General features: G+C 40.3%; 1 protein-coding gene across 17 annotated transcripts in view; it reads right to left on the reverse strand.

Annotated features, from left to right (window-relative positions):
* Positions 1-23831, reverse strand: part of CDKAL1 (CDKAL1 threonylcarbamoyladenosine tRNA methylthiotransferase) — a 918695-nt gene that overhangs the window by 77172 nt on the left and 817692 nt on the right. For 3 of the 17 annotated variants that reach the window (XM_081518023.1, XM_081518029.1, XM_081518022.1), the window contains one exon: positions 22953-23078. The exons of 13 other annotated variants lie outside the window; for them this stretch is intronic. In XM_081518023.1, coding sequence (XP_081374149.1) covers positions 23074-23078 — 5 coding nt within the window. In that variant the 3' untranslated portion in view covers positions 22953-23073. Of the gene's footprint in view, positions 1-2617; positions 3064-22952; positions 23079-23831 lie in introns of those variants that run through there. One more of the 17 variants, XM_081518027.1, reaches the window with a different exon arrangement.

Consider the following 23831-nt stretch of genomic DNA (forward strand, 5'->3'; position numbering starts at 1 on the left):
TTACTAGGTGTTTCAATTTACCTCTTCTAAACTCACATGACAGTTAAGCAACAAGGCTGAAAAACATTTTATATTGCATTTTTTAAATTGAAATATAGAGGAGCCTAGCAGGCTGTAGTCCTTGGGGTCGCAGAGAGTTGGACATGACATAGCAACTAAACAACAACAAATAGCTGATTTATAATGTGGTTAGTTTTTGCTGTACAGCAAGGTGAGTCAGTTATACACACACATATATCCACTCTTCTTTTAGGGTTCTGTTCCCATATAGGTCATTACAGAGTATTGAAACATCCCTGTGCTTTCAGTTCTTCTTAGTTATCTATTCTATATATAGTAGTGTATATGTGTCAATCCCAATCTCCCAATTTAGCCCTCCACCTTTTCCCCTGGTTACCACAGTTTGTTTTCTACATCTGTGTCTCAACTTCTATTTTGTAAATAGGTTCATTTGTACCATTTCTTTAGATTCCACATATAAGTGATACCATATTTGTCTTTATCTGACTTCACTCAGTATGACAACCTCTAGGTCGATCCATGTTACTGCAAATGGCATCGTGTTGTTCTTTTTTATGACTAAGGTTTCATTGTATATATGTACCACATCTTCTTTACCCATTCCTCTGTTGATAGACATTTAGGTTGCTTCCATGTCCTATCTCGGAGAAGGCAATGGCACCCCACTCCAGTACTCTTGCCTGGAAAATCCCATGGATGGAGGAGCCTGGTAGGCTACAGTCCATGGGGTCGCTAAGAGTCGGACACGACTGAGCAACTTCACTTTCACTTTTCCCTTTCATGCACTGGAGAAGGGCTGCCGTCTATGGGTTGCACAGAGTCGGACACGACTGAAGTGACTTAGCAGCATGTCCTATCTACTGTGAACAGTGCTGCCACAAACGTTGGGTGCATGCATCTTTTTGAATTATGGCTTCCTCTGGATATATGCTCAGGAGTGGGATTGCTGGATCACGTGGAATAACTCTCTAGATTTTTAAGGAATCTCCATACTGTTCTCCATCGTGGCTGTACCAATTTACATTTCCACGAACAGTGTAGGGGAGTTCTCTTTTCTCTACACCGTCTCCAGCATTTATTGCTTGTAAAATTTTTGATGATGGCCATTTTAACTGTTGTGAGGTAATACCTCATTGTAATTTTGATTTGCATTTCTCTAATAATTAGTGATGTTGAGCATCTTTTCATGTGCCTCTTGGCTATCTGTGTGTCTTCTTTGGAGAAATGACTATTTAGATCATCTGCCCATTTTTTGATTGGGTTGTTTGTTTTTTTGATAGTGAGCTGCATGAGATGTTTGTATATTTTGGAGATTAATACCTCATCTATTGCTTTGTTTGCAAATATTTTCTCCCATTCTGTGGGTTTTCTTTTCATTTTGTTTATGGTTTCCTTTGCTGTGCAAAAGCATTGCAGTTTAATTAGGTCCCATTTGTTTATTTTTGCTTTTCTTCTCATAACTCAAGGAGATGTTGCATTTTTCTTTTTATATGGCTAGACGTTATAAATGAAAAGTGAAAAGAACATCGGCTTAGAAGCCAGTTCTGTTCTATACACACCTGTGACCAGGCTTCTCTGAGTATAAAAATGGGAATAGCAGTATGATTTTTACAAAGCTTTTGCTCAGACTCAGCACAATATCCAGGAACTGTTATGGTCTCTTTTCCAGTCCAGTCTAGAGCCCTTTCGTCGCTCTGAGCGCACTGGGCTCCGGGCTCTGAACTATCGGCTTTCTCCAACAGCTCAAATACTTCCTGCGCTTGCGTGGCTCTGTTCGGTTCCTTGTCCAGGACTGCCTGGCTCTCCCTTGTGCATGGAAATCTCTCACTTGGAAACCTTCTTCCCAATACCCCCAGTCTGCACTAAGAGCTCCCACCTCCCTTTTCCTTGGATGACAGATGATCGTCTGGACCGGGTCTTTTTCCTGTTTCCTTCCCTGTGCTTGGGACGCTGCTCTTCAGAGTGGCACTCAGTACCTGCCGAATGAGTGAGTGAAGCTCTTCTCCATTAGCACAGGGAAGGGGCTGGAAAAGAAGTCCTCTTCCTTAGACTTCATTCAGTAATTCACTTCAGTTCAGTCGGTCAGTCATGTCTGACTCTTTGTGACCCCATGAATCGCAGCACGCCAGGCCTCCCTGTCCATCACCAACTCCCGGAGTTTACTCAAACTCATGTCCATCGAGTCGGTGATGCCATCCAACCATCTCATCCTCTGTTGTCCCCTTCTCCTCCCGCCCCCAATCCTTCCCAGAATCAGGGTCTTTTCCAATGAGTCAGCTCTTCGCATCAAGTGGCCAAAGTATTGGAGTTTCAGCTTCAACTTAGTTCTGTTGTAAAAGACATAACATTTTTAAACAGTGTATTTTCCAGTGAGGATATGATTTTCCACCACTTAAAAGCTCAGACTCCAGTAAAAAAGTACTTTTGAAGGATGATAGTGATCTCCAAATGTTTTACTTGTGTACTTCTATTATGAGAATATCTTTTTGTGTAATATATACAAATTTTAGTTAACCCCAATATACATAATAATTTATAAAGTATACATATATCCTACTATACTAATATATATCATACAAGATATATAGAGAAAATATTTTCTAATAAAATAAAACTTAAGTTTTAATATTTTCTTTTTACACCCCAATAAATGGTTTGCACAAGCAAAGACAAATCTCAGCTGAGCAGCTACATTTTCTGGTAGAAAGGAAATCATGGTTTTCTTTCTCTAGGATATTCCCTGATGTTGGCTTATTTCCTCTCTCTATTCAGGTTTCTCTTACGAGACCACCAATATTCTGCATATGTTGGTGAAATAAAACAGGAGGAGGGTTTAGAGTTTTGGAGTCTCAGTCTGGAAATGTCACAGTTTGATCTCAAAGGTTGCTGTGAAGTTGTAAGCATGACAGTGTGAAATGCCACGTATTATCCTTGAGTTCCTTGTTTGTTTTCATTGTGACCTGACTCGCATAAAATTTTATTTAACTTTTTTCTTCAAAACTCCCAGGATGTGTGGTCATATGATTCAAATGGAGAAAAACACTGTCAAAATAATATGAAGAAATTATCACTTTTATAGTTTTTATTTAAATAAAAAGTCCTAATAGATAACCTACTACTATAATTTTTATCTGTATCTTAAAGGAAAAAATAAAGATTTAAACAGTTTTGAAAATGTATAAAATGTCCCCAGTGTTGAAACTATTTTAGTTGTGCGGAAACAGAGACAGAGGAAAAAATATCATATGGGTCTTCTCCAACAGTTAGCAAGGCAATAAAATCCCCGGATGGTGAGACTGGAGTTAATTTTCTTCTTCGTGGTGCATTTCTGTAATTTTCCAGACATCCTATAATGGCCAAGTGGCTCGAATGGTAAGGCATCTGCCTGCAGTGTTGGAGACCTGGGTTCAACCCGGGGGTCGGGAAGATCCTCTGGAGAAGGGAATGGCAACCCACTCCAGGATTCTTGCCTGGAGAATTCCACGGACAGAGGAGCCTGGTGGGCTGCAGTCTATGGGGTCGCAAAGAGTTGAATACGACTGAGCGACTAACACACTATAATGTCCAAGTAATAATTTTTCTGCAGTATAGTCGATTTAACAATGTTATTGGGTTTCAGGCATACAGCAAAATGACTCAGTTTTTATACATAAAACACACACACACATATATATATGATTGTTAAGTTGCTGATCTCAATTTTAACTGTACTTCAAATATCCTGCATTTGTACTCCTCCTCTCACAATTACTGGCTTGGATAACATATTTGTGTGTGATTTCCTACCTTTACTGTATGTTTGCCTTTACCCATTTCATAATGAGCTTTCCCATTTCATAATTTTCTTGTTTCTAGTTGTGACCTTTTTTTCCCCACCTAGAAAAGTTCCTTTAGCATTTGTTATAAAACTGGTTTGATGATGCTGAATTCTCGTAGCTTTTCTTTTCAGTACAGTTTTTGATTTCCCATCAAACCTGAACAAGAACCTTGCTGGGTCGAGTAGTGTTATAAGTTTTTTCCCTTTCATCACTTTAAATATATCCTGCCACTCCCTTTTGGCCTGCAGAGTTTCTGCTAAAAACTCAAGCTGGTAACCTTATAGGGATTCCTTTGCATGTTATTTATTGCTTTTCCCTTATGCTTTTAATATCTTCCCCTTATCTTTAATTTTTGTGAGTTTGATTACCACGTGTCTTGGCATGTCCCTCCCTGGGTTAATCCTGTATGGAGCTCCCTGCACTTCCTGTTCTTGGCTGTTTTCAGCTATTATCTCTTCAGATAGTTTTAAAGGTTCCTATTAAAGTCAACTGCTTTTGCCCTGGGTCCCGGGGCACATGATACCTCGTGTGCACCCTCCAAGAGTGAGTCTCTCTTTCCCTCAGTCCTGTGGAACACTGTAATCAAGCCCCCTTGGTCTCCAAAAGCTCTGAGGGTTCTTCCTCCCAATGCCAGACCCCCAGGCTGCGAACCTGATACGGGGCTCGGAAAGCTTACTCCTGTGGGAGAACTCCTGCAATATAAGTATTCCCAAGTTTGTAGGTCACCTATCTATCTGGGGGATATGGGATTTGATTATATTGAGAGTGCATCCCTTGTGGTCTTGCTATGGGTTCTTTATGTCTTTGGATATAGAATACTTTTTTTGGTAGGTTCCAGTCTCTCTCTATCAACGGCTGTTCAACAGTTAGTGGTGACTTTGGTGTGCTTGTGAGAGGAGGTGAGCACAAGTTCCTTCTGCTCTACCATCTTGTCCAGGAACCTAAGTACTTTTTAAAAAATGAAAAAACCAAAAAACCAATTATAAATAATTTATATAGGTTTCTATAATATAAACTTCCTGTAGAAAATTTTAAAAGTTTCTGGAGTTATGGGTATTGAGAAGATTGTCCATTATTTCAAAGTTTTATGATGCATCGTAACACAATTTTTAATGTTATTATGTTATTTCTAATGTTTCACGTAAGAAAATTCCATTTAAAATCAAATGATTTAATAGTAGAACCTCCCTTATCTAGATTTTAAACACAGTTTAGATAGGTGATACAAAGAGGCGGGCTTCCCTGGTGGTCAGTGATCAAGAATCTGCCTGCCAGTGACGGAGAGGTGGGTTCGATCTCTGGGTTGGGAAGATTCCCCTGGAGAAGGAAATGGCAGCCTCCCTCCAGGATTCTTGCCTGGGAAATCGCATGGACAGAGGAACCTGGCGGGCTATATAGTCCACGGGGTCCCAAAGAGTTGGACACGACTGAGCAGGTGCACACACACAGAGGCAGAGCATAAGTCCAGAGGAGCTTGTAAACTAATGGAATCAAAGCAGAAAAGAAGTGCCTCTATCAGAAGGTGGGTCTGTCTGGAGATTAAGACTGTAGAAAGCCCCATATGATAGTCCTTGTAAGGAAAAGCACCATCACATTAATAGTCTGGAATCCCAGGTCCTCTCATTATTTTCTGGCAGAGTCTCAGTTTGGCTGAGATGTCTCATGTGCCCAAGTTTGTCTAACTGTATATGATGGTCTCTTTGCCCTTGTCACTGAGTCACTTAAGTTCCAGTGGCAGGGACTGCCTAAGAAGTATTCAGTTGAGGGCATACTGGATAGACTTTCCCCTTTTCCCCTCCTTATGAAGGCTGAATAAAATATTTAAACCAACTACTGAAAGCCATAGAAGAACAATGAAGGCAAACAGGAACTGAGTGGCCAAATTTCTGGAGAGAGGGGAAAGAAGCCCTGTATTTTTTTTCCCCCACCATCAGGACATTCTACTTCTACCCATCAATGGTGTAAGGAGTGAAGGTGGAAAAGAAGGTGACAGCTGGCCACAGGGACAATCTCTCTGGACTGGAAAAAGTTCAGGTTTGGAGCTTCCAAAGAGGATGAATAGATAGAGGTTGAAGTTTGAGGCCCAACATGACTGAAGGGCCCAGATACTGTTGAGAGCCCCCTAGGATGACTCAACTATGAGAGCAAGAACAAACTATGAAAAGATCAAGCCTAACAAAGCCTAGGATCCACCCTGAGGCAAACCAGGTTGAGCTGAAATTATTCTGCCTTTCAGAAAAGAATTAAATCCTCTTTGAATGAAAACATCATTAGTAAGAGCCTTACAATTTTTCATACACAATGCCTGACAGTCAATTTAAAAAAAAAAAAAATCAAGCAGTATGTAAACAAATGGGATAGACTAAAAAAAAACCACAAATAGAAACATACATTAGACCTAGGGGTGACTGAGATAATCAGACAAGGAAGTAAAAGTAACTATGACCAACATGTTTAATAAAATAGCAAAGTGGGGAATTTCATCAGAATAACTATGAGAATCTCAGAGGGGGCTTAAGATTCCACTAATGTTCTGTATCTTTGTGTGGTGATAACTTGAACGTTCTGGTAAAAATTTATCAAGCTGAACATTTTAGATTTGTGTATGTATGTTGTACTTTTAGAATTTACTACCTAGCTTCTTAAAAGAAAATGTCTAGCTCACCTTTGCTGGACATCACCATATCTGTGATCCTTCAAATTAATGAACCTCTCTTATCCATGAAGGAAGCTATTGTTGATGTGATGAAGATGGCAAAGGAGAAAACTGGAAATTATCTAGGTCCAAAGGTGATATAGCAAATATTTAAACGCAGTACACTATAGACACCAACAAATCAGAATGCATACCGACCATAAATCAAGTGGCATGCTTGAGTTGGTGTGTTCTATCATTTACGAAATTATGGAACCAATGAATTAACTATTTAGACAATAGTCCTATTATAGTAGTTAAAAGAGTAGGAGCTAGACAGCTTGGGTGTAAATTCTGGATCTCACACCTAATATCTGTGTAAAGTTTAATAATAAACTTTTCATACCTGAGTTGCCTCATCTCAAGTTGGGGACACATCATGAGCTTTATACAAGGGAATAAATGACTTAATACAAGTTGAGAGCATAGAATAATATCTGGGACTTAGTCCTTAATGTTATTTATGAAATGATTATTCATACTATTATTTCTTATGGATTTTTATTATGTCAAATAATAAAACCCCTTCCAGTTTAGGCTCTTGTTTGGATCTTCTGTTACTTGTCAAAACCATCCCAGTGCATTCATGTGGCATTCAGTAAAAACACAAGTATAAGGCAGTTGCTAGTTGGTCTTAAAATAATAAAGAGTTTTTCTGGATGAACACTTACATAAGGATTCTCTGCAGCTAGTTCTTTCCCTTTTTTTTCCTCCCATGAATCATCCTGAACATGGGTGGTGCCATGATATAGATTTCTCCACATAGCTGCTTCATTTCAGCAGTGATCCAAATACACTTTCCACATTGTCTTTTTTAAAACATTCCTGAGCCTCTATTCCCACTGTAGAGCGGTATGACTAGAAGCGTAGCAGCAGAGCTGTGGAACACCTTCCCCTGACCCGGTACCTCTCATCTCTGGGATGCATGCCACCTGGTTGGGAGCTGTGCTCCGTTGCTATCCAAGGTTACCAACACCCATTCAAAAATTTCTGTTCTAAGACTTGGTTCTAAGTTGTCATACTCTTTTTCTAAGTAATATTACTTCTGAGACTCCTAAGGATAAAATCCCAAGTCAAGCAAGCAAGCAAGTATGGAAAAGCTATGTTCAGGAAGATGTTCATGGCAGGTTTATTATAATAGTGAAAATAATCTAAAGTCCCAATAATAAGAAAATATTTAAGTAAATGACTATATAGCTACTCAGTGGAATAATCTGTTGTCATTAAAAGGATAGCCATGTTTGGCAGAAACCAACACGATTCTGTAAAGCAATTATCCTTCAATTAAAAAATAAAAGGATAGCCATGAAGACGTGTGTGTGTGTGTATAGCAACAAGGAAACTAGTTATGAGATAGTGGATTTTATTTTTTATTTTTAATTGGAGGATAATTGGTTTATAATGTTGTGTTGGTTTCTGCTGTACAACATCACAAATCAGTTATAACTGTATATCGCTGCCCTCGTGAGCCTCCCTCCCCTCTAGGTCGTCACAGAGTGCCAGACTGGGCCGTATTTTATAGCACCTCCCACTAGCTAGCTGAGCTGTCTGTTTCACATATGGTAGTGTATACATGTCAATGCTCCTTTCTCAATTCGTTCTACCCTCCTCTCCCCCACTGTGTCCACAAGTCCAATCACTGTGTCTCCATTCCTTCCCTTCAGATGGTTTATTGGTACCATTTTCCTAGATTCCATATATATGTGTTAATATATTATATTTTCCTCTTTCTGACTTCACTCTGTATAACAGGCTCTGGGTTCATCCACCTCACTACAACTGACTCAAATTTGTTCCTTTTTATGGCTGGGCAATATTCCATTGTATATATATACCACAAGTTCTTTATCATGACATGGTGCATTTAAACACAGGGTGTAAAAATACAAAGAGACTCCAATGAACAACTATATGCCAATAAAATGGACAACCTAGAAGAAATGGAAAAATTCTTAGAAAGGTACAATCTCTCAAGACTGAACCAGGAAGAAATAGAAAATATGAACAGACCAATTACCAGTGCTGAAATTGAATCAGTAATTTAAAAACTCCCAAGAAACAAAAGTCTAGGACCAGATAGCTTCACAGGGGAATTCTACCAAATATTTAAAGGAGAGTTAACACCTGTTTCTGAAATTATTTCAAAAAATTGCAGAGGAAGGTACACTACCAAACTCATCCTGAGAAGCCATCAACCATCACCCTAATGCCAAAACCAGACCAAAAAAAAAAACAAAAAAAATCACACAAAAAATTATAGGCCAATATCACTGATGAACATAGACACAGAAATCCTCAAAATACTAGCAAACTGAATCCAACAATAAATTAAAAGGCTCAGACAGGAAAGGGAACCCTCCTATACTGCTGGTGGAAATGTAAATAGGTGCAGCCACTACAGAAAACAGTATGGAGGTTCCTCAAAACACTAAAAATAGAGTTGTCGTTTGATCTAGCAATCCTATGCCTAGCCATACATCCAGGAAAGATAAGAACTTTAATTTGAAAAGATACATGCACTCCAATATCCATAGCTCTATTCAATAACCAAAGCGTGGAGGCAATCTAAATGGAATATTGCTCAACCATAAAAATGAGATAACCACAAAAAAGAATGCAGTAACATGAATGGATCTAGAGATGATCACAGTAAGTGAAATCAGAGAAAGACAAATCCCATGTGGTATTACTTATAGGTGGAATCTAAAAAAAAAAAAAAAAAAATTTATTTATAAAACAGAAAAACCAAAGGGAGGGGTAAGGGATAAAGTGGGAATTTGGGATTAACAGATACAAACTGCTATATATAAAAGAGATAACAGGGACCTACTGTACAGCACAGAGAGCTATATTCAGTATCTTATAATAACCTATAATGGAAAAGTATCTGAAAAAGAATAGTATATATACACAAGCATAACTGAATCACTTTACTGTACACCTGAATCATTGTAAATCAACTATACTTCAATAATTTCAAAATCCAGGATATAAACTTGTATAGAAGATGTCAGTATGTTTGCAAAAGCATGTGTATGCATGACAAAGAAATACCCCAAAGTGCAAGGCATGGTAAGGTTAAGATTCAGGACTATGGGTTTTAGGGTTGTTGTTCCTCTATGTAACAAATTCTCTGTAATATAATTATATTAATCCTATTAGTGGATGTTTTACAAATTAATTAGATATAAATAGCATGTTAACATATTGCGTCATCCTGAAAATATCAAACTAAAAGCCAGAAAATAGAAAAAAAGGTTATATAATCTGAGTATCTCATATAAATCTCTATCAGATGCCTAAATTCTGTGCTATAATTAGCAATTTTTATTAATTTCAGTGGTACCCCATTGATACAGTCAGGTCAGATCTTTGGAATGTGGTCCAAGAACAAAAGTGAAAAATACAAAGTTTCTAGCAAGCAGTGAGTGTCACTTTACTCACAGGCTCCTACTGAAAGCCAGTTAGGCTACAGTTCTTAGGAGTTAAGAGTTTTAGGCCATAGCATGGTAAGAAGTATGAAACTGAAAAGTGGATGGGGTTGTGAAAAGTGCAATTAGCTAGCCTGACAGTAAAGTCCAGAGGTAGAGAAAACCACCCTGAAGTGGACCAAACCATTTTCAAAATGACTTCATATTAGGTGCCAAGCATAACTATAGTCCAGCATTTTCTCTGGCAGTTGGCTCTAATAATGACGTTGGAGCTCTCAATTACAAGACACTGACCCTCCTTGGGATGCTGTCTAGTCAGAGAAGGATGTGGAACACACATTTCAGAAAGAATTCCACTGAATATGGTTCCTTTTAAACACATATTTTTGGTACTTGTTTTGCCTTAAAATACACACAGATGCACACAACTGCAAGGAATTGCTCCATTCTCCATTACAGGCAAAAAAATGAGGAGTTAAACTTGAGCTTTTCTGAGCCCTCCCCCCAAAAGTGGCAACTTTTTATTGAAGCAGTTCTCTTCCTCAAACTTCTTGTTTGGGGGAATTTGGTTTTGCTCTGTTACTAATAAAGAGTGATGAGAACGTGTTTCAATCTCAAAGCTTGCAATGGGTCCTTTGTCTCCTGTTCCATATCCCCCTCCACCCATGCCTTTTTTTTTTTCCTTTTTCTCTATACTCCATCCCCCCACTTACTTATCACGGGCCTGAGCTGTTACCAGTCTGCAGGGAATTAAAACTGAGATACGTAAATGTCAGATTCTATTACAGTTAAGGAACTCTTCCAGCAGGATCCCCACAAGCGCTGTAACCCCTGGGAGGCGAGCCCCTCCAGCATCAGGGCGCCTGCGGATCGCAGCCGTAGGGGCGGTTGGGAAAGTTTTAAGGTTGTTTGCTTTAATGGATTTGTTCCAAGTGAGGCGCATGTTTTTCAAAAACGAATGCCAAAGATAACAAAGAATGCAAAGGAGCGGGGAAAGGGAGACTTATCCAGAATATACGAGTGAACCCGGATAAGACTTTACTAAACAGCAGAACGTTCAAGGGCACTTGGCGCTCCACCTCATTTGGGATGACCCACGAAGACTGAGGTTAAAAACAATATACACAATCACTTTGGAAGACAGTGATTTGGGACCCGGAATGTGTTTAACATCTTCTTCGTGTCACTTGGGGGCATAGGTCACTGCATTATTCTGTTATTTAAGCTGTTTACAGCTATATTTGAGTGGTCTTTGTTGACAATTTTGTGTCCAAGTAATTTTCTAAAAACATTCTAATTACCGTTCCCTGTTATTAGCTACTGTAATTTGTTTTCAGGGCTGATGGTCAGCACTATAATTGTGTTCAGAACGCTGAATGGGTTTGCAGGATCACTTGGTGCCCCTCCCTGTTCAGCATGCTGCTGTTTCTTGAACCCACTTTAGATTTAAAAGAGTATGTCATTTACATCTTTAAAGAAGATAATGGAAGATGATTATTTTCTCCTATTATCATTTAGTATTTGCATGGCACTTCCATTTCCAAAGGCATTACAATCATTTATTCATTACCCAGCCCTGCACCCTTGAGCTCTAAGCCATATGGAGTCTCTCTGATTTCTAGATAAGCCACTGAGGCTGGGGAAAGGCTGTTGCCTAGTGAGAAGTTCCTCCCTTCCTGTTAGGATTCCCACCCTTTTCCCAGGCCACCCCACCCAACTGGGATCTGCACAGGCTGGCCTCATTGCTGTGTTTGAAGTTTTGTTTGATGTTCTCTGAATGTGTGTATAAAATACATTCCAAAGTCACATATAGATTACTTTGGGATTATTTGACGTTTGGGATTTTCCCTTTCACTGTTCACTCTCATTCGTTCATTTGCCCCTTCATTAATACCTGTGTCAAGTGGCCCCTCTATGTCAGGCCGTGAGCTAGGCTCTGGGGAGTGGGGAACTTCAGTTTAACCATGCATATCATTAAGAATAAGGCTGAGAATACTGTTAGATGTGGCGTGGGATGGCGTCTGAAGAAAATGCCTTGGGAGAGGCAGTGGAGTTGTTTCTTGAGAAGGCAGGGGCCACATTTTTTGAGCTGGAGGTTGGAGGCTCTGGTTTATGTGTGTGTGTTGGGTGGGAAGTGGCGGGGGTGGGGGGCGCGAAGGGTAAAGAAGAGATGGAAAGAAATAGGATTATTCCAGTGAGAAAAAAACAACAGCATGGAAATTGGGAACTTGGTGCCCTGATTAAAGGGCTTGTTGTAATGAATGATGGTAATGAGGCTGGAAAAATGGTTTAGAGGAACATTCTGGGTGGTCTTGAATTGTCTGCTGATCAGAGTGAGCTTCTCCATTAAGTGCCGTCTACAACCAGTTAGTCTATAAGTGATTGGAAGTAGCCAGAAATATAGGGAAAGTAATAGGTTTGGTTGCACACATGGTATGAGAGAAAGTCACACAGAGATTAATTATGCAGATGAAAAACCAGTGGCCAAGCAACCAAGAGAACCAAAGAAAGTCAAGAGAATCGAAGTTGATAATTAGGTAAAGGGTTAATTGAAGACTGTAGATAGAAACAAGGTTGAGGGGAGTTTTCTATCAATAGATGTATCTTAACATGGGCTTCTCTCAATCATTTACTTATTGTAGGTGATTAAAAGGTTAAATACTCTGAATTTCAGTTCTTATTTACTCATAGATCCTTCTGTCTCTCCTCCCTTCTGACTTTATCTCCATCTTGTATTCTGCACCACACTGGCACCAACTGCCATTGCATACCATCAGGAAGTCCAGACGAAGCAACGATGCTGTGATACGTTCAAGTTAAGGGACGTGCAGGATGTTGGGAGTGTGGGTCACCCAGCTTTTAAAGTGTCCTCAGAATCAGGAAGCTCCCCTTGATGACAGGCCCTCCACACCTGCTCTCAGTCTGTAGACACTAAAGACCTGGCCTGTGATCCACAATCTTGCTTTATGAAGATACAAAATATAATAAAGTTGGAACAACTACCACTTGATGAAGCATCTACTATGTGACAGGTCCCAAATTGAGAGCTTACTGGCATTATCTCATCTGATTCTCCGACTCCGTTACTAAGCCATGTTATAGATAAGGAAAGAGAAGCACAGAGAGGTTAAGTCACCTGTCCAAAGTAGTCCAGATTCTAAGAGGTAGATCTGTGCGTCTCAACAAAAGTGCCACTGAAATTATCATTACTCCATGCTAAAGACACACTGTCCTCAGTATCCTCTAGTTAAGAACGAATTAGGCTACAGCATAATTTTAAACATAGGAACTTCAGGCATTTAGAATGAAAGATCAGTGAGTGAGGTATTAACATATAAATTAAAGTCATTGATAATTAAAATGATGGTCCTTCAAATACCAAGTCTTTTAACTACTTATACTTTCTGGTGAAGGTCTTTGCCAAAAGGTCCTGGGCACTTCTGTGTATCAGTTAATAGAACACAGTGAACTAACCTGACTGCTTCTAGAAGGTTTGTTTTGGAGATGCTGAAAGCATTTGTTTTTGCACTGAGGGTATCAGTGAGGCTACTAGAAATCAGCAGTGGGTGTCCCTTAGGTGGGTTTTCACTGAATGCCACACCTCCTCCCACCCCCGCCTGTTATGGGTTGAATTTCATCCCCCACCCAGTTCATATGTTGATGTCCTAGCATCTAATACCTTAGAAAGTGTTAGTCACTCAGTGCTGTCTGACTCTTTGTGTCCCCCTGAGCCACCAGGGAAGCCCTTAAACTGTGACCTTATTTGGGAATAGGATCTTTATAGAGGCAAACAAGTTAAAATGAGGTCATTAGGATAGCCCTAATCCAGTACGGGGCTTCCCTGGTGGCTCAGTGGTAAAGAATCCACCTGCCAATGCAGGAGAAGTGGGTTCAATCCCTGGGTCGGGAAGAACCCCTGGTGAAGGAAATGGTAACCCACTCCACTGATTGTGCCTGGGAAATCCCATGGACAGAGGAGACTGGCAGGCTACAGTCCATGGGGTTGCAAAAGAGTTGGACACGACTGAGCAACTAAACAACACCAACAACAGATCCAGTATGACTAGTGTCTTAAGAAAGGAGAAATCTGGACACAGAGCACTTATGGAAGGGAGATGATCATCTCTTAGCCAAGGTGAGGTCAGGAATAGATCCTTTCCTCACAGCCTTTAGGAGGAACCAGCCATGCCAACACCGTGATTTTGGACTTCCCAGCTTCCATGTGGGACCATATGCTTCTGTCATTCCTCATTGGTGTGCCTGGTACAGCAATCCTGACAAAGCAAAATACTTACTCCTCCCCCAAACACTATGAGAGCTGGAATTCCTTTTTCTTTCTTCAGGTTCATCACAGTGAATAAGAACCAACAGAACTGACAGCGCTCTGATGAGCTGTCACTTTTTTGAATAAAGTACCAGCCAGTGAGCTTGTCCTTAAAGAGTTTCCTTTGAGTTGACTGGGCTTCCCTGGTAGCTCAGCTGGTAAAGAATCCCCCTGCAATGCAGGACACCTTCGTTCAATTCCTGGGTCAGGAAGATCCCCTGGAGAAGGGATAGGCTACCCACTCCAGTATTCTTGGGCTTCCCTCGTGGCTCAGCTGGTAAAGAATCTGCCTGCAATTCAGGAGACCTGGGTTTGATCCTTGGGTTGGGAAGATCCCCTGGAGAAGGGCATGGCAACCCACACCACTATTCTTGCCTGGAGAATCCCCATGGACAGAGGGGCCTGGCAGGTTACAGTCCATGGGGTCACAAAGAGTTGTACACGATTGCGTGACTAAGCACAGCACAGCTCATATAAGAACAAGTATTTGAATACCACTTCTCCTGAATTAAAAAAAGGGAATGAGTTATCTACCATCTGTAATGTTTGAGCCTGATCTACACTGTACCAGGGGCTGATTCCAACACAGACGGACTCTTCTGTGAGATGACTGGAGAGTGCCAGGAGGATTCCAAACGAATCTTAAAACAAGTATATGCAGCTTCTTGCTTAAGATATGTAAATAAACTGGCAGCCAAGTCAACAGCCCCTTGTCTATTCCTTTTTTTTTTTTTTTTAAAGTAATTTTCAAGACAAGCTCAAACATAACTCTCACAGTTGGTTACTAGAGGAGTTAATGACTCCAAGCTCAAACGGAATGACTTTTTTGAATTATCCATTTGACAAAAGTCTCCCTAAGGCAACACTTTTACCCCATGCTTACTCCCCTAGTTGAAGACAGTGATTGTATATTAATTACTTGAAGCCAATCCCAGGAAGTACTAACCCTTGCCTTTTCTTTTTAAGAATACTGTCTTCACATTGGAAGACGAGAAATTCTAGAAGTTACCTAGAAGCTTCTTATTATGTGAACTGCAAGTTTCTTGGTAAATCTTTTCTACAAACTATCCAAATTAAGGACCTTTCATCTCAGAAAGACTGATGTGCTATGAAGGCAGTTTGTTCCCTACATGAAAAGATTAGAGAGTTAACAAAAACATGTTCCTTTCCAATGCATTGCCTTCATTGGCTTGTTGCAAATATCAGAATTTCACAACAATACATCAGTTTTAGAGCTAAGCATTGCCTTTGCTTCTGCATCAAAATGTACCATGCCAAGAAGAAGTTAACTTCTGGTTCTTACTGGAACCCACTCATATGGAAGGAGGTCCAGCAAAGACAGATCAGAAGGGCCCCGCCAAGCCCTGGAGCATGAGGCTTCGTTTTGCAAAGATCAACAGGACGACTGGTAGCAGAGGACACTCTCTTGGCAGGGTACTGAAAGTCAAATCAGGGCTGGCAACCTTTTTTGGCAAGTAAGTCAGGCTTTCAGATTTTCCTTTTGGGAGTCAAACAATTCATAGTTTGGTGGTGCTACATGGGTAAGGAATCCATTATTGGATCAACAGGTAACATTTTAAGTTGCTTGCACATTGGTAGAAATTAGGTTTCTTTTGTGTCTAATTTTCTATGTGATCAAAATGACACCAGTTGGATGAGAGGACTGGCCCCCAGAGGGGGTTGGAGTGGGCAGGGCTACCCAAAAGAGGAAACTGAAGACAAATATCTAGTCTCCAGAACTGTGAAAAAATAAATTTCTGTTGTTTAAACCATCCATTTGTAGTACTTTGTTACAACAGCCCTAGCAAACTAATACATTTGCCTCCTTATAGTCTCTTTATTTGGGTGAAGCTCTGTAAAAGATTGGAAATGCTTTTCTCCAAATACTTTGTTTCTTTTTATGTTGAGTTAGACTCATTCGAAAAGACCCTAATGCTGGGAAGGATTGGGGGCAGGAGGAGAAGGGGACGACAGAGGATGAGAGGGCTGGATGGCATCACTGACTCGATGGACATGGGTTTGGGTAGACTCCGGGAGTTGGTGATGGACAGGGAGGCCTGGCATGCTGCGATTCATGGGGTCGCAAAGAGTCAGACATGACTGAGCAACTGAACTGACTGACAACTGTAAACTCAGCCCACATCCAACCCTACTGGAACATTTGAATTATGTTAAAATATATCTAAGTTGTATTCTTGATAAGACACTTGTCAAGTCTGTCATTGAAAACATATTCCTAGAAGAGATGATGAGATAATCCTATATGTAAGGAGAGTTTATATAGCCAGAGATGATAGTAACTTATCTGTCAATACTTAGTCAGTATTTTAAATGCACAGACTCAATTCTTATGACAGTTCTATTACTTGAATTGTAAAGCAGACTAATGAATAGTTACTATTGTATCTCTCTTTACATGAGAAAGATGAAGCATAGAGAAATTAGGGAGTTTCCTTAAGATCATACAACTAATAATTGAAGAATAGGGGTTTAAATCTCTGCAGTTAGATACAGGAGTCTGAACTTTTAATCACTCTGCTATTCTGCCAAGACATTTAATTATAGCAATAGAAAAACAAACTAAAGATGGAACCTTACCTCACATCATATACCAAAGTAGATTAAAGACCCAAATGTAAGAGCAAACTATAAACTCCAAGTAGAAAACATAGACATGTCTTTTCTATCTGTCCTTAAGCAATGATTTCTTGGACATGATACCAAAAGCAAAACAACAAGTGAATGAAAAACAGTTGGACTTTATCAAAATTGCACTTCAAAGACAGTATCAAGAAAGTTGAGACAATCCACAAAATAGGAAAAAAATATTTGTAAACTGTATATACAATAACGGTCTAGTATCCGGAATATATAAAAAAAACTCTTAAAACTCAACAACAAAAAGACAAGTAACCCAATTAAAAAAAGGCAAAGAACCTGAATAGATATCTTTCCAAGGAAGATATACAATACCCAACAAGTATATGTAAAGATGCTTTATATCATTAGTCTTTAGGGAAATGCAAATCAAACACATGAGGTGATACCACCTCACATCTTCTAGGATAGCTATAATTTTAAAAATTAAAAAGACAATAGCAAGTATTAGGAATAATGTAGAGAAATTAGAACCTCTTACCTTACTGATAGGAAAGTAAAATGGTACAGTTGCTATAGAAAACAGTATGGCAGTTCTTCCAAAAGTTAGACATAATTACCGTATAACCCAGAAGTTTTACTCTTGGGTATATATCCAAGAGAACTGAAAACATGTTTCTGCACAAAAACATTTTTGTGACTATTCATAGAAGTATTATTCATAATTGTCAGAAACTGGAAACAAACTTAATGTTCATCAGCTGACTAATATATAAACAAAATGTGGTATATCCATACAATGGAATATTATGCAGTCATAAAAAGGCATTACTTACTGATACATCTATACCACAGATGAACCTTGAAAACATTATGCTACATGAAAAAAGCCAAACATGAAACGTTGCATATTGTGTGATTATATGAAGTGTCCAGAATAGGCAAATCTATAGAGACAGAAAATAAATTAGGGGTTGTCAGAGATTGAGTGAAGAGGGAATGAGGAATGACCATTAATGGGTTAGGGTTTCTTTCTGGAACAGTGAGAATGTGATGGTTGCGCATCTTTGTGTCTATGTTCAAACCACTCAATTGTACACTTTAAAAGAGTGAATTTAATGGTATGTGAATGAAATTTCTCTAAAAAAAAAGCAGTCTAATGAAATAAATTTTAGTCAAGGTAAAAACAAAATAATTTCAGATGTGTTGTATTTGTTTATTAAAGAATGTCTTAGTGGAACAGGTCTGTCCCTTTCCATTAATACATATGTAAATTAAAAATAATTTTAAAGCCCCAAAGGTGACCCAAAGTGACTTAAAATAGCAGTCATACATAATGATAAATAGTTACGTGGAAATTGTTGGAAAACCAAGTTATTTTGTGGAAGAAGAAAATTTCAGCTTTGCTTTGAAAAACTTCCTCCAAGTAATTAAGAACTGAAACTGACGAGATTTAAAATACATTTTTTAAAAATTCAGTAAATTCTAGTAAGATTGATAGATACTGAAAATGTAGAATTTTGGGTTTGGACTCTGCCAATGATAAAAGTTGCTGGGCAAGTTTCTTAATCTCTCTCAACATGAGTTTTCCTATTTGTAAAATAGGCAAAATAATATCTCCCTTGCAGGGGCTTTGTCAACATTCAGTGAAATAAGTTGAAAGTGCCTGATATATAGTTCATTTCACGGGGGCTGTGTTGATGATGATGGTGATGGTGGTGATAATGATGATGAGGGATGCAAGGATCCCAGATGAGCTAAATTCCTGCAAACCCAACAACACCCAGCACAGGGCTAGACATGAAGTAGGTCCTAGAAAAACACATGTGAGTTGATCAGTTACTTCCTACTGGAAACCACACAAATCAAAAACATGTGTCTTCTCATTTGTCATCTCTTGTCAAGGGACCTCCTACCCTTGGGCTTTAGCATGTCTTTAACTAGCAAATGCACCCTCCCCACTCATTAATACTGGCTCAGGGCAAGCCACTAAATGATATTATTTTCTTTTGAACGTTTACTCATTCTGTATTGTGCCAAACTGCATAATCTGGAAGAATGCGTTACAATTCCAGTTGGAAAGACCTAATTGGGTTTCAGCCATTGCTGGGAAAGTTGGAGTCCTTGTTTAAAATCATTATTTTAACTGGCCCAATGCCCTTTGTTCTTAGATTAATAATTTCTGCATCATGCCTGAAGCTTTGATGTTATTTTCATTTTTATGCTAAATTTTACCAGGTTCTTTTTGAGAGAAAAGCACACCCTCGTTTTCAGAAGTTAAAATGTCTGTGAGTTTTTCTAGTTGCCTCTTTACTAAGCTTTTGAAAAGAAATCTCACTACTTTGGCTTTCATTTTCTTCGGCCTATCCATTGAGCCAGCTATTTTCACTGGAGAAAGGAAACGATATTTGGTTACTACTGTTCATTTGTTTCAGGGAAACTTTGGCATGCCCCAGCTTAAACCATATATATTAACAGTCTAGTAAACAAAGCAATATTTTGGGACCAAATCAGTCTTGGACCATTGCATTGGGATATTACAATAGAATGAATTATGTACAACAGGTTTAAGCGAATATTGTCCCCTTCCCAAATTAGTAAGGGGCTTCCCAGGTGGTGTTAGTGGTAAAGAACCTGCCTGCCAATGCAGGAGATGCAAGAGATGCGGGTTCAATCCCTGGATCAGGAATAAGGTCCCCTGGAAGAGGGCATGGCAACCCACTCCAGTATTCTTGCCTAGAGAATCCCATGGACAGAGGAGCCTGGCGGGCTACAGTCCATGGGGCCACAAAGAGTTGGACGCTACCAAGCGACCGAGCATGCAAATTACTGAAAATTCTAAAAGTAAAAACAAGCTGAAGTCAAAGCCTAAAATAGACGTGCTGTTTCTTCAATAAGGTTTTTAATCAAATACAAAGTTTTGAAACTATTCAGCTAATTCTTAGGTGTTCCATGGTAATTAACCAGGCTACTGAAAATGTGAAGTAATCCAAAATCTTTGCTTTTGCCTCCTCCAAGGTAGAATTCGAATCCACTCTTGGTAACAAGGAAAATAATGTCTTGGTTTCCATGCCCTTCTTTCCCCCGTCACCTTTCTCACCTCCAAGTTCTGAAATAGCCCAAAGCCAGAAATACGTTCATGGCCCACACAAGGCCACATTCACTGATAGTTTGTGCAATCTGCTTCTGAAAATCTGAAGCTGACTGCAATTCCAGGAAGATTTTGGAGGAAGAGACAGTCTAGTAGATGAAGTGAGGAGGCTCCAGTTAACCTGTCACCATGGGACCCGCCCTGGGCCCGTCAGCCCAGCGCCTGCCCCAGTGAGGGGGCATTTGTGTGAGGGGATGAAATTGCCCTCGGATGTTAACTCTTCTCCCCAGCTTCCTCTCAACAGCCTGTTATTGATTTATTGTCTGTTTATTTGTCTAAACCCTAAAGCTATTTATCTTTTCACTGGGATAACAAGCTCTGTATATATTCAACCTACTACATAAGATAGAAGAACTTCTCTTTTATTTTTCCCTTAAACCAGTGCCTCTAAGCTTCAAAAAGATTCTGAGATTTGGAGAACAAGTTCTTACACAGATTTTTCTCTACCTTTCATGATTTTATGGACTTTCATCCATTCCCCTCTGCTTTCGTCTTTTACCGCCAGTACTCTCATCCCAGCAGGCATCAGGAAAGAGGTGGGAGAGGAGAGCGTAAACTGGTGTGGGGTGGGGGTGGGGATGGAATAAAAGATACAGGATGCGGGAGCTGGAGAAAGATGAAGGCTTGATGGATTGGCGATCGTGCTAGAAAAGGCTTCTGGTAAAATAACAGTGATAACTTGGAAGAATGTTCTTCAGGTTAATTTATTTAGCCTTTTCAAGTGGTATGTACTTGAAAGAAAAAGATTCAAGTTAAACAGACTGCTACCCACGCCAATAGGATTAAAAACAGTCTTGCTATACTAAAGACGTTTTAAGTCACATAGATTAAAACCTCATTGACCAAAAAAGTCCCATACAGTTGTTGCTGTGACCAACTCTTTGCAACCCATGGACTGTAGCCCACCAGGCTCCTCTGTCCAGGGTATTTCCCGGGCAAGAATACTGGTGTGGGTTGCCATTTCCTTCTTTAGGGGTCTTCCTGACCCAGGAATTGAACTTGCGTCTCCTGCATTGCAGGCGGATTCTTCACCATTGAGCCACCAGGGAAGCCCATACTGTTGGATTCCATTTGTATGAAATATCCAGAATAGGTAAATCCATAAAGACAGAAAGAAGATTAGTAGTTGCCAGCTGCTGGAGTGACTTAGGGAGGGAGTAACTGCTTAATGGGTGTGGGGTTGCCTCTTGGGGTGATGAAAATGCTCAGAAACTGAATAAACGTGATCGCTGCACAACATGGCAAATGTATGAAAAGTCACTGAATTGTACACTTTAATTCTATATTATGTGAATTTTAACTCAAATTACAATCTTGTCTCATCATATATATACATATAAGTATGTATATAAGTTGCATTCAGTTTTACAAATATTTGAGCATTGATGATATGCTAACCATTTTGCAATGACTGGGGATTCATCAATGAAAAAGATACAGCCCTTATGGAATTTTAATAAATTAACCATGAAACCACCCTGCAGTGTGAGAAGCACTGTAACAGGGAATGTGCAGACAGCTGTGGGAGGGACAATTAACCTAGACTTAGGGGATCATGGAAGGTTTCCTACAGAAATAACATTTAAATGGAATTAAAAGGTGCCATTTATTCCACAAATGGTGGAATCCCACAATTTATTCCACAAATGGTGGTACCAGTCATCGATAGGCTCTTGGGATGCAGCACTCAACAAAATCCTGCCCTCATAAACCTTACATCCTTGTAAAAGACAAAGGACACAAGTAGGTGTAAAAGTGTAAGTGATAAATGCCATGGGGAAAAGTAATATACCTAAGGGGGTAGAGAGGTGTCTGTGGGGAGCAAAGGGCCAAGTGCTGCTGTAGACACTTGGGTCAAGGACTCCCTCACTGGTAAACTGATATTTGAGCAGAAATGAACAGTCAGTAAGAGTGGAAGTCAGGTTGCTGTCTGGGGAAGCAGCAGTCCAGGCAGGTCACAGCAAGTGCAGAGACTCAGATGCAGAAGTCTTGGTGGGCTTAAGGAGAAACCAGGAAGACAGCAGGTCTGGAACACAGTAAGAGGAAGAGGGGCAGGAAGTGCAGTTGGGAGGATCACCATGGCCTCTTATCCGTAAGACACTGGCTTGACTCTAAGATGGGAGGACTCTGGATGATCCTAAGCAGAGCAGCGATTTTAAAGGAACTCCTCTAGCTGCTGTGCTGAGAAAGCAGATAAAAGGGCACAAGAGAGGAAGCAGGAAGCCGGGTTAGAAGCCCTTGCGTTTAACCAGGCCAGGGTCGAGGCGGGGCTTGGATCAGAATCAAATGTGGAGGCAGCAGGAAATGACTTGATTCTGGATCAGTGGTCTTTGACAGTAGAACCAACAACAGTTTTGCTGATGGATTAGAGATGGGAAGTGAGGGATGGGGTGATAAAGGTTTCTGGTCTGTTCGTATGGAGGAGTGAAATTGACATTTGCTGAGATGGGGAAGACTACAGGGAGAGCAGGCTTGCTGGATGGGAATCAGGAGTCAAAAAGTTCTGAACAGGAGAGTTTTGAGATGCCTATGATGCATCCCAGTTGTGATCCTGAATGCGAAGCGGGAGTTCAGATAAAACTCTGGACTAGAGGGCATAACAGGTTGGGTGTGCACTTAGTTGCTCAGTTGTGTCTGACTCTTCACAACCCCATGGACTGCAGCCTGCCAGGCTCCTCGGTCCATGGGGATTCTCCAGGCAAGAATACTGCAGTGGGTTGCCATGCCCACTGGATCTTCCCAACCCAGAGATCGAACCCAGGTTTCCTGCATTGCAGGTGGGTTCTTTACTGTCTGAGCCACCAATTGGGAAACATCAGCAAACAGATGGTATTTAAACCTTGAAGCTGAATGAGATCACGTGGGAGTGAGTTACCCAGTGTTTGAAAGTCAAGGAAAAAACAGGCCTGAGTCTTATGCTGAGCAGATCATTTATTTGGGGAGGAAAGCAGTTGTTCCAGAGCTTGGAAGCCCAGTAAACATTTACACGGCAGATCCAGTTTTCACCAGACATCTCAAAAGGGTTCAGCAAACAGTCAACCTATATGTACAGACAGGAGAGATGGCATGTGTCCAGAGACAGCAGATTTCCATGGGAGAGACCTGACAGTCATGGATTACATCTCACTGCCGCCCCGCTTTGCTCTGGAGATTTCAGGGATGTTGTGTTCCTACCAAGAACAGCATCCCAGTTCAGGAAAGTCAGATAGAAGCACAGGATGGACTGCTGAGTTTATCCAGTCTTATTGTGTTTCATTTTACTATTTTGAATAAGCATGTGATTTCCAGTAATCAGAGAAACTTTTCGAAATATATAGCATGAGAATTTTAACCAACAAAATCATTTTTTTAATTTTCCCTCTCTTCAGCCAGCAGAATGGTACAGAATAGACCAACGTTTGCTCTCAGAGGGACTGGCTGTTACTCAGGGCTCCATCTTCAGATAGACCTAGGTATCAATGGCCCCAAGTGTCCACTCCCTCCTCTAGCTGGCCTGAGGACAGGGGTCCCCCCCAACCCTGGCACATACCTAGTGATCAAACATTGTTTGCGACACTATGCTAATGCAGATATTACTGAACCAAATTCATTTGCCTGACTTGCAGCAAACTAGATGCTGAGGCATCAAGGTCTGCAGCTGAACTAGGAGGTAAGAACAAGTCCCACATCTTCCTCCCGGAAGCAAGGGGCCTGGGTTATCTGTGAATGAAGAGAGTATGAGGTGGGAGGTGCAGGGCGAGGTGAATGGAGGCAAGACAAAGGCAGGGTAATGGCTGCTCTGGGCAGGAGTCTC

This window comes from Giraffa tippelskirchi, chromosome 8, assembly GCF_054371585.1.
Source record: "Giraffa tippelskirchi isolate mGirTip1 chromosome 8, T2T-mGirTip1v1.2.pri, whole genome shotgun sequence".
NCBI lineage: Eukaryota > Metazoa > Chordata > Mammalia > Artiodactyla > Giraffidae > Giraffa > Giraffa tippelskirchi.